The following is a 12201-nucleotide window of genomic DNA, read 5'->3' on the forward strand; positions in this document are numbered from 1 at the left end:
GGGTGAAGTGTCCTGCCCAAGGACACAACGGCAGCGATTTTTGGATGGTAAGAGGCGGGGAGCGAACCTGCAACCCTCAGGTTTCTGGCACGGTTGCTCTACCCACTACGCCATGCCAGTAGTGGGGCAGTACAAGTACCTGGGAGTCCACTTGAACATCAGATTGGACTGGAAGGACAACAGCAAAGTTGTATACAAGAAGGACATGAACAGACTCTTTTTCCTGAGGAAGCTTAGGTCATTTAATGTGTGCAGCAAGCTGTTATCAGTCTGTTGTGGCCAGTGCCCTGTACTTTGCAGTGGTTTGTTGGGGGAGCAGCACCAGCAAAAGGGACAAACTGATCCGGAAAGCCGGCCAAACTATTGGCACACAGTTGGAGGCGTTTGTGTCAGTGCGGGACAGACTGCTCGCCATCATGGACAATCCTGCCCACCCACTCCACCAGACAATTGAGAGACAGCGGAGTTCATACTCCCAACAGGCTCCTTCAGCTTCGTTCAGTGTTCCATTCAAGAACTCCTTCATTCCGCACTCCATCCAGCTGTATAATCACTCGCCATACAGCAATAGATGATGTCTATTACCTGACACCTTCTGTGTTAGCTACCTCTCTTGGTTTAGAATGTATATTTTATGCTGGATCTACTCTCTATTTTATGCTGCAGCTGTTACATATACTGTAATATTGTACATGGTAATTGGGATTTGTCATATATTGTATATATTATATAAAAATATAATATAATATATCAGTATATATTATATACTGTATCTATAATATGTAAATATTACATTGTTATATTTTATATTGCTACTATGGTACATTTTTAGTCTACTTTATACCTGCATTATCCTTTCCATCCACTTTCCATCCTTTAACTGAGCAACTGTGTGGATTTTCCCTTGTGGAACAATAAAGTTTGTCTTAGTCTAATACAATAGTGGCCAATTAAAATGAAAAACAATCCTGTTATTTTTAGTCATTTTTAACCATATTTGATAGAACCGTCACGACTCAACTTCTGACAATAAATGACGTCACTGTTCGGCTCCCCCTAGTGGTTGCCGGTACGAATAAACAATTGTAACCTTTACATTCAAATTCATCGCGGATTCGCATAAAAATACAGCAATCGATAACATTAATATGAAATAACTCCAATCCCACAGAGATGTGGACATGCATGTTATATGTTTAAAAAAAAAAAAAAAAGTGGAACATTTAAGTATTTTATAACATGATGAGATGGTGACTTGTCCAGGGTGTACACCGCCTTCCACCTGAATGCAGCTGAGATGGGCTCCAGCGACCCCGAAAGGGACAAGCGGTATGAAATGGATGGATGGACTATAATAAAAGAGACCATGTGGTGGATTAGTTAAAAGCCTCCTTGCCGCATGGTGGCAGACATGCAACAAAAGATTGACTAAGAAAACTTCCGCTTACTCATCGTTCAAAATGCACAAGCAAAAAATGTTTTAATGTACACAACCGGAAGTATGTTTCATACCTCTCACCAGAGTAAAGGATCTGTTATTTTTAATCTGGACAGATTTGAAGGTCTATACCCACTTATAGCAAAAATATTTTGTATTAATTATAGTAGCCACATTTAAAGAACTAAGAAACGTTGACAATGCGGCAGAGTAAAATCCCACGTACCGTATTTGGTTTTATTTTGAAACACCGAGTAGGTAAAGTGTTACGTAGCAATGCCGGTGACATTTTGACATTTGTTCAGTGAATCGCTGTGAACGTTCACAGTTGTGCTCACCAGTTTGACATTTTGTTTGGAAAACGTTTAGGAAAGATGAACACCGTTTTGTCGAGAGCGAACTCCCTTTTCGCCTTTTCTCTCAGCGTCATGGCAGCTTTAACATTTGGATGTTTCATCACCACGGCGTTTAAAGACAGAACAGTTCCTGTGGACGTCCGGGTTTCCAAAGTCATGCTGTAAGCCTTTTTTAAATGTTCCATTTGTTCATAATAACTTCACATTAAATGTCATTTTCTTCCTAAACACCTGGACATAAAATGCCCCCATCATATCTGGCTTTGTCAGTTGGTGGTTAATTATTCACCTATTTTAGATTATTGACTCAAAAGTGTTAATAATAATAATAATAATAATATTAGATTTTATTTGTAAAAGCACTTTACATTGAACAAACAACCTCAAAGTGCTACAGTGCATTTAAAAAACAACAACGCTAGAACCACAAATAGTTGCCCCCAACGAGTAAAATAAAATAAAAACTAGAACAGCCTAATAGCTAGAACTAGCACACATATATCTAACAAAATACTTTTTGAAAAAGAAGGGTTTTTAAGCATTTTTTTTTTAAAGCATCCACAGTCTGTGGTGCCCTCAGGTGGTCAGGGAGAGCGTTCCACAGACTGGGAGCGGCGGAGCAGAAAACCCGGTCTCCCATAGTTCGGAGCTTTGTCCTCGGAGGTTGGAGGAGGTTAGCCGACACCAGCAGATGACATGGCACCCCAAACCATCACTGATGGTGGAAACTTTACACTAGACTTCAGGCAACGTGGATCCTGTGCCTCTCCTGTCTTCCTCCAGACTCTGGGACCTCGATTTCCAAAGGAAATGCAAAATTTGCATGGTTGGGTGATGGTTTGGGGTGCCATGTCATCTGCTGGTGTCGGTCCACTCTGTTTCTTGAGATCCAGGGTCAACGCAGCCGTCTACCAGCAAGTTTTAGAGCACTTCATGCTTCCTGCTGCTGACCTGCTCTATGGAGATGGAGATTTCAAGTTCCAACAGGACTTGGCGCCTGCACACAGCGCAAAATCTACCCGTGCCTGGTTTACGGACCATGGTATTTCTGTTCTAAATTGGCCCGCCAACTCCCCTGACCTTAGCCCCATAGAAAATCTGTGGGGTATTGTGAAAAGGAAGATGCAGAATGCCAGACCCAAAAACGCAGAAGAGTTGAAGGCCACTATCAGAGCAACCTGGGCTCTCATAACACCTGAGCAGTGCCAGAAACTTATCGACTCCATGCCACGCCGCATTAACGCAGTAATTGAGGCAAAAGGAGCTCCAACCAAGTATTGAGTATTGTACATGCTCATATTTTTCATTTTCATACTTTTCAGTTGGCCAACATTTCTAAAAATCCCTTTTTTGTATTAGCCTTAAGTAATATTCTAATTTTGTGACACACGGAATTTTGGATTTTCATTTGTTGCCACTTCAAATCATCAAAATTAAATGAAATAAACATTTGAATGCATCAGTCTGTGTGCAATGAATAAATATAATGTACAAGTTACACCTTTTGAATGCAATTACTGAAATAAATCAAGTTTTTAAAAATATTCTAATTTACTGGCTTTTACCTGTATATACATACACACACATGCACGTACACACACACACAGTACAGGCCACAAGTTTGGACACACCTCATTCAATGCGTTTTCTTTATTTTCATGACTATTTACATTGTAGATTCTCACTGAAGGCATCAAAACTATGACACCTGTAAAGTGAAAACCATTTCAGCTCATCGAGAGAATGCCAAGAGTGTGCAAAACAGTAATCAGACGAAAGGGTGTCTATTTTTGAAAAAACTAGAATATAAAACATGTTTTCAGTTATTTCACCTTTTTTTGTTAAGTACATAACTCCACGTGTTCATTCATAGTTTTGATGCCTTCAGTGACAATCTACAAAATAGTCATGAAAATAAAGAAAACGCATTGAATGAGAAGATGTGTCCAAACTTTTGGCCTGTACGGTGTATACATATTGTGTAGTAACAGACACCTTCATAACAATATTTACCTTATTTTGGTCATTTTAAGCATTGCCAGAAATGATTTCCTCAGTGCATTTATTTCCCTTTCTATAGCAGCGCACTTCCGTCTTCCGGCAATAAAAAATGTGTGTTCCTACTTCCCGAAACAAACTCGAGTGTTTTCTAATCATGGCAGACTTGGTAAAAGAAAACAAAGACGACTATTTCTGAGAAAAATTAGGTTTCACAACATTATCTTTTTGAACCTGAATATACGGAGGATGAACCGCTGCTTATAGAAACGAGCGCGAAGGAAGGGTGAAACGTTGGAGCAGACGGAAGCCGAGAGAGTGAGGTTGACGTAGGGCTGGGCAATATGGACTTTTTTTAATTACTCAATATTTTTAGGCCATATCGCGATACACGATATATATCGCGATATTTTGCCTTATCCTTGAATGAACACTTGATGCATATAATCACAGCAGTATGATGATTTTATGTGTCTACATTAAACATTCTTGTTCATACTGCATTAATATATGCTACTTTTAAACTTTCATGCAGAGAGGGAAATCACAACTAAGTCAATTGACCAAAAGTGTATTTATTAAACAGTTATTAAATAGTGGCACAAACATTCATGTCATTTCAAAACAGAAAGTGCAAGATTGTCAGAGACATTTTAAAACAAGCTATTAGTGCACTTTTGTGTATGATGTCCTCAAGATGACAAATCAAAACAACATTAAATTAAAGTGCACTTTAATTTAAACTACAATAGTTTAAAACTAATAAAGTGCACTTTTGTGCATGATGTCACACAAGATATATCAATAACTGTCAAATAAAAACGAGCTGCATAATAGGAAATCAAATTGTGTACGTCCTTTGCTATGTGGTAGGTTCCGGCGGACGTTATCTCCTTATGTCGTTTTTTTTTTCATACGGTGTTGATGTGGAAATGGTTGCCTCGGCATTTTGTTGGTGTGGCATCGAACGGTGATGTTGACGTGCGGAGTAAGCACTGTTCATTCTCGAGCGGGTGACTTTTCAAATGATGCTACATATTAGCAGTAATGCTACTTTTTATAGCAACGCTTTTGCCCCACACTTGACAAATTACGGTTGTCTGTTCGACATATTCCCACTTGAAGCCAAACCACCGCCAGACGATGGACCCCCTGCTGTTTTTTGGGGGAATTAATTATTCCTTCATTTGTTACCAGATTCGCACCTTCTTTCTCTCGTAATACCGTTAGCATCACAGCTAACGTTACCCATGCTGCTACCTCTTTGCTGCGCGAGGGCGTATACGTATGTGACGTATGACGTGACAGTATGTGACGTGTGTAAGAAGGTGCGCTTGTCTGTCTGTGAGAAGGAGACACAGGAAAGAGCGAGGAGAGCCTGTAGTGTAATGCCAGCAGCTCAAAGCAACTGCGTGAGACCGTATACTCGAATATCACAATATAGTCATTTTCTATATCGCACAGAGACAAACCCGCGATATATCGCCCAGCCCTAGGTTGACGTGACTTTGACACTGTAAATGTGGAACTTGGAGCCAAGCTATTTCGACATAAATGGAGTGCTTACCCAAAATAAACCAGAAAAGACGTCCTCGGCCATCTGGAACCAAACGCCTGTCCATCGAGTGAGTCAGTTTAATATTGATCATGATACATGCAGCACGCCATGCGTGTTATTGCAACTACATGCGCTGTCGAGCTAGCAGTGTGCAAACAAAACATGGAATGTGAGCTAATACCTTACAGATGCTGTAATATGAATGTTCATGTATTTCAGTCAGTACAGATTGGTGTCCTATCACATTGTGTTGTAACCTGACTCTAGCCAGATCCTTGTAGTTCACTGAGCTCCACACAAGGATCTGGGATCGAGGGCAATGCAAACTCCTTCAAGATAGCAAAAAATTATGAACCAATCAGGATCGCTGGGCGGGATTTCTTAGATGTGACGTAGCGCCGAAGCGACTGTTTGATTCAAACAACAATGGCGGCACGGAGCGAGGAGTCGTGTGAGGACATTGATTCTGCTATTGCAACTGTTATGTCGAATCTATCGAATATTAATTCTTTAAAACATGAACAGAGAACGATTTTGAAGGCATTTATTAACTTTTCGCTCTGTCGTTATCCAATATGTCGGCTGTTCTGTTTTGGATTTCCCAGCGTCGCTCTCATCAGCGTCACGGGTTGATTTCGTTGTGAGTGGTTGAAGTAGCACGTCATCCAACATAACTGACAAGTGGTTTATCCAATCACATACAATTATTTTTTTACAAGGCCCCGCCTTCTGAAAAACATCTCCTATTGAGAAGTCCCAGATCCTTGTGTGGAGCTTAGCAAACTACAAGGATCTGGCGAGAGACAGGTTAATTGTGTTGTGCACTACTAACTCAAAACGTGATTCGCGTGCTGACTTAGAAGCTAGCTTATCTCTTGCCGTAGCTAGCTTTTACAGCTAATACTGAAGCACGTCGATGTGTTACTCGGTTGGAAAAAGAGTTCCTTTAGTGTTCACTCTTACAATAACAATGCCACTACATTACATGTTACACAGGTTCCAGATTGTTAATGAAGCATTGTTCGCGGGGTTGGAATGCATTTTTAAAGTGATTTAGCGGTAGAATTGATTGATCTCATTAGCTGCATTGCTAGCCACCTAGAACGAGACAATTTTTACATGTTAGACTGCAAAAAAAATGTTGAATAAACAAGCTTTGTTCTTCTCCAACAACACCAACAGTTTGGCCAACAAAAAAAAAACTGGAGTGATACCTCTCACATCGAATACTCAATCTTCACAGCCTGCGTTCAATTCGATGAGATGACAAAACATTTGAGCTAGTATTTATGTTATTTGAACGCTGATAAGGTTTGCAGTTAAATAAAGGTTGAGTGAGCATCCCATTAAACAAACTAAATATTTTATAAACAAGTTGTGGTAAGGTCCACGACTCATCACCTGCTGCATGTTTCCTCACATTATTAACTCTGTCGCAGCAGCTGATGGACGCTGTATTGAGAACATTAAAGCATCATCAAATAGTTTTCTCCTTCGCTGTATACTTTTAGTGTGAGACAAATGTGTCTGTCTCCAATATTGTACACACCTGTCGCCATCCAAAAACAGCAATGTGCTCTTAAACGCACACCGAGACTCCACGGAAATGCTAAACCAATCGCTCGGCTCTGTTTAATCTGAGGGGAACACTCCGTAGCAAAATCTGTGTAGTTGTGTTCCGCCATGTTTTTTCAAGCCGAACGACGCATGTGCCAGCGCTGCTGTGTCTCAGTTTCCAGGAAGTAAGCAGTGTTGCCTTGAAGGCAATAAATAATAAATGACGGTTTTTCGGTAATTACAAATTTTAACGGTATTCCTAACTGTCAGGAATTTGACTGCGGTTGATCATTATCGATTGATTGACTGAAACTTGTATTAGTAGATTGCACAGTTCAGTACATATTCCGTACAATTGACCACTAAATGGTAACACCTGAATAAGTTTTTCAACTTGTTTAAGTCGGGGTCCACGTAAATCAATTCATGGTATACCGTATAGTGTTGTTAAAGACGAACAAAGCTTGCTTATTTGACTTTATCTTCATTAACCAAACTAATATCAAAAAAAGTAAACACCATGTTTTGTCTTTTTACATTACTTGTAGGCGTTTTTTTTTATTCACAAAGTTATTACTTTATAAAAAAATTCATGTGATATAGCATTTTGTTAATATTTTATGGTGTATAGTTACTTCCTATGCGACAAATTTCTGCTAAAACTCTTAATAGATCTGTCTAGATACAGCATGCACATACATGTAGTGCATGTCCATCCATCCATCCATTTTCTACCGCTTATTCCCTTAGGCTCCAGTCCCCCCCTCCCACCCCGCGACTCCGATCTCAGCTACAATCGGGCGGAAGGCGGGGTGCACCCTGGACAAGTCGCCACCTCATCGCAGTCAATGTACATAACTTAAAAAAGACCTCTCTAAAGGCATCATGTAATGGAAAAAAAGCTGACACGTTGATACTATTAATGAACAAAAACACAAATATTTGTCTTTGAATATGCGGATAGTGTTTATATACAGGTATAGCCTTTTTATTAAACATTACAAATTACATGATGGCATCACGTTCACACCCCACTCCAACACTGTTTTACCAAAAATAATGAATAAACGTGATTTCAATATTGATAAAAAATAATCTTAATTATTATTTTGGCCACAATGGTGCACCCCCAATGTGTAAGACTAGCTCTCATACATGAACACTATTTTTATCTGGGACGGCGTGGCGAGGTTGGGAGAGTGGCCCTGCCAGCAACCTCAGAGTTCCTGGTTCGATCCCCACCTTCTACCAACCTCGTCACGTCCGTTGTGTCCTTGAGCGAGACACTTCACCCTTGCTCCTGATGGATCGTGGTTAGGGCCTTGCATGGCAGCTCCCGCCATCAGTGTGTGTGAATGGGTGAATGTGGAAATAGTGTCAAAGCGCTTTGAGTACCTTGAAGGTAGAAAAGCGCCATACAAGTATAACCCATTTAACATTTATCTATATGGACTAAAAGTGCAGCTACGTCTTTTGTCCATAGGGTGCCATATTGCACAATTTTCACATTTATTTTTATTTATTTATATTATTTTGTTTCTGCCAGATTACTTCGTTTATAATTCTTGTGTTGCTTTCATATTTACATTACATTTTCTACTTCAGTCACATACAAACATTTTGAATGTGTTGATTGTTTTTTTTATTTTTTGAATACAACTTGGTTAAAAGATTTGAGCACATTTAAAAAAATACTGCGATAATAATGATAACCGTGATCATTTTAGTCACAGTAATTGTGATCAGAAATGTTCATACTGTGACATCCCGAGCACTAACTCATAATCCCTAAACTCAACAAAAAAGTAAGGCATGTGATCTCTTGTGTTGAAGCCACATAATTGGCAAATAAAACCTATTTCGCTGAAAAACGCGAAATAATATCAGGGGAATTAACATAAATGTGACTGAAATACTGTCATTGTGAGGAAAAGTAACAATAGTTTGGGAAAATAATGTGAATGAACGTTCATTCAGGAACATTGAAACACATCCTAAACCAAACAATGTCAAGATGGTCACTTGATGAAATAGGGACTAAACAACGAAGCTAAAGCTAGCAAATACAATTTATGAACCCACGGCATCACCAATGTAACAATAATGTACAAACAGGAGGAAAACAGCCACAACTTGAGAGCCGCGGCTTTTTAAAAAAAATTTTTTTTAATTTTTTACAAGCGATAGAAAATGGATGGATGGATGGATCCAGCTCGAGGTGCAACACTCTCATGTGTTTTATTTTTTAATTTGTTTTTATTTATTTATTTTGACAAGGACATTACAATTAAACATTGCTACCCATAGGTAACCGATGTCAAAGTACATAAGACTTCTAGCCACAGGCTAATTAACAACCCTCGTCCCTGGTTAGGCTTTAAAAAAAAAAAAGTTGAGAAAAGTGAAAAACACATACAAAAAGATTAAGACAAGTACACAATAAAAATACATTAAAAGTAATTGGCCCCATTTGTGCATACTACATCCAGTTCTTGTGCTCACACTTCTGATTTTCCTTAAGCCGCTTTTTCAGTTTTGTGGAGAAAAGTTGAATGTCCGACTGTGACTTTAACTCCAGTGGCAAAGAGTTCCACAGATGTGAGGCCTTCACTGAGAACGCAGACTGACTCAGAGTCGTCCGGCACCTTTTCACTCTACAGCTCCCACTGACTGCACACCTTCACTACTGTATCTTTGTATTTCTTTACACATGACATCAGGGGCTAATCCATTAAGACACATAAAAATAGGTTTTAAAAATGAGCGTTCTAATCTATGAATCGTTGCAGCCCTATATTTATTTAACTGCTTATTTTATATTGCATCACTCTTCGCTGAGACGCTCCTCAATTTGTGCCATTTTCTTCCTTTGTTTTGCAAACCTTTTGCGCTTTTCCGAAAGGGGATAAAATCGTCAGGGATGTACAAAAAAAATCACAGCTCTTCAGTCAGAGTTGACGTTGACGCAAGGTTAGAAACACGTCATGCTACGCCGACTGGTTTGCAGATGAAAGAGCCAGTCAGCGGCTTGACATTATCCTCATGTCAAAAGTGAATCATGCTTTAAAAGTGTTTTTTTTTTAATTAGTTCAGTAAATGCTTTCTCCTTCATAGCACTGCTGTAAAAGTGTTTATTGACCATTGCCAGACGCAAGTATGATATTAAGACTGGAAGCACAGGTATTTGTTGTGTATGGCATACAGTGCGATATGCAAATAACATAGTGCAGGTTTTGTGAAAGAAAAGATTTGATGCAATCATGCAAGAAACAACAATTCTTATTTTGTTAGATCGCGCTACTGTAAACATTTGTGATTTAGGGATAAACACCTTCCCTGCGACCCTGACAAAACTGATGTTTAAATTTATATGTATACTGCAGGGGTCCGAGAATTATCTTATTATACAGATAACCAATCTTAGGTGTAGTTCTGTTACGCACCAATCGTATATATGGAAACACTGGTATCTGATCCTTATATAGAATGTGTAGACGCATTTTTAAAGTTTGTGTGTGTGTGTGTGTGTGTGCGTGTGTGTGTATTATATATATATATATATATATATATATATATATATATATATATATATATATATACACCGTATAAGTCGCTCCGGAGTATAAGTCGCAGTCGCACTCCTAATCGCTAAATCCGATGAAATCTTATACGTCTAGTCTCTTACGTGGATGAGCTAAATAATATTATTTGATATTTTACGGTAATGTGTTAATAATTTCACACATAAATCGCTCCTGAGTATAAGTCGCACCCCCGGCCAAACTATGAAAAAAAACTGCGTCTTATAGTTAGAAAAATACGGTATATATATATATATATATATATATATATATATATATATATATATATATATATATATTTTTTTTTTTTTTTTTTTTTTTTTTTTACTGCTGCTTGTATTTATTTATTAGATGCCTTTTACTGATTATGCACAAGCACTGTTTTTAATAGTATGTGATAATGCCTTTTATACTGTATTTTGTTTGTTTTATGTACTGTATGTGATTGTATGTCTACTTGGACGTTGGAGTCCGCAATAAAGCTTGATTGATTCTCCTAATTGTTATTAAGCAGGCAATCTTTTCTGTCCCACAGGAAGAATGTTGATGACTTCACTGGACCCAGAGAGCGCAGTGATCTGGGCTTCATCACTTTTGACCTCTCCGCTGATATCCTTTGTTATAAACTCGCACCATTCTTGATTCGCACAGCATGTAGTATAATGAGGATGTTTTAAATGCTTCAATTATATTATTATACACTGATGAATAATAATTGTGGTGAAGAAGGAGCTGAGCCGGAAGGCAAAGCTCTCAATTTACCGGTCGATCTACGTTCCCATCCTCACCTATGGTCATGAGCTTTGGGTTATGACCGAAAGGACAAGATCACGGGTACAAGCGGCCGAAATGAGTTTCCTCCGCCGGGTGGCGGGGCTCTCCCTTAGAGATAGGGTGAGAAGCTCTGCCATCCGGGGGGAGCTCAAAGTAAAGCCGCTGCTCCTCCACATCGAGAGGAGCCAGATGAGGTGGTTCGGGCATCTGGTCAGGATGCCACCCGAACGCCTCCCTAGGGAGGTGTTTAGGGCACGTCCGACCGGTAGGAGGCCGCGGGGAAGACCCAGGACACGTTGCGAAGACTATGTCTCCTGGCTGGCCTGGGAACGCCTCGGGGTCCCACAGGAAGAGCTGGACGAAGTGGCTGGGGAGAGGGAAGTCTGGGCTTCCCTGCTTAGGCTGCTGCCCCCGCGACCCGACCTCGGATAAGCGGAAGAAGATGGATGGATGATGAAAATGGGTATTATGTAAAGTCTAGAAAGTCATTTGTATTAGACTTCCATCCCGATGCCAAAGGTTACATTTATGAATTATGACACTAATAGTAGTCTTTTTCCCAACAATTGTCTTGCTGATAGTCTGTAGTCCATTTCAGTCTTGAACATGTCTACAATCTTGTCCTAGAGGTCATCTGACACCTCTTTGGTCTTGCCCATGGTGATGAGACCGGTTCGAATGGAAGATACTGTTTCTGTGACAGGTGTCTTTTATCCGCATCATTAATTGAGATTAGACATACCGTATTTTCCGCACCATAAGGCGCCCTGGGTTATAAGCCGCGCTTTCAATGAACGGCATATTTCAAAACTTTGTCCACCTATAAGCCGCCCCGTGTTGTAAGCCGCATCTAACTGCGCTAAAGGAATGTCAAAAAAACAGTCAAATAGGTCAGTCAAACTTTAATAATATATTAAAACCAGCGTGATGTGGGCGCGC

At 39.6% G+C, this 12201-nt stretch overlaps 1 protein-coding gene across 1 annotated transcript in view; it reads left to right on the forward strand.

The window, feature by feature from the left end:
• The first annotated feature begins 1719 nt into the window (after positions 1-1719).
• Positions 1720-12201, forward strand: part of spcs3 (signal peptidase complex subunit 3) — a 17301-nt gene continuing 6819 nt past the window's right edge. Inside the window, exons 1-2 of the mRNA XM_061988359.2 lie at positions 1720-1955; positions 11024-11097. Of these exons, the coding sequence (XP_061844343.1) occupies positions 1813-1955; positions 11024-11097 (217 nt within the window). The 5' untranslated portion in view covers positions 1720-1812. The remainder of the gene's footprint in view (positions 1956-11023; positions 11098-12201) is intronic.

Source organism: Nerophis lumbriciformis, linkage group LG27, assembly GCF_033978685.3.
Source record: "Nerophis lumbriciformis linkage group LG27, RoL_Nlum_v2.1, whole genome shotgun sequence".
NCBI classification, from domain to species: domain Eukaryota; kingdom Metazoa; phylum Chordata; class Actinopteri; order Syngnathiformes; family Syngnathidae; genus Nerophis; species Nerophis lumbriciformis.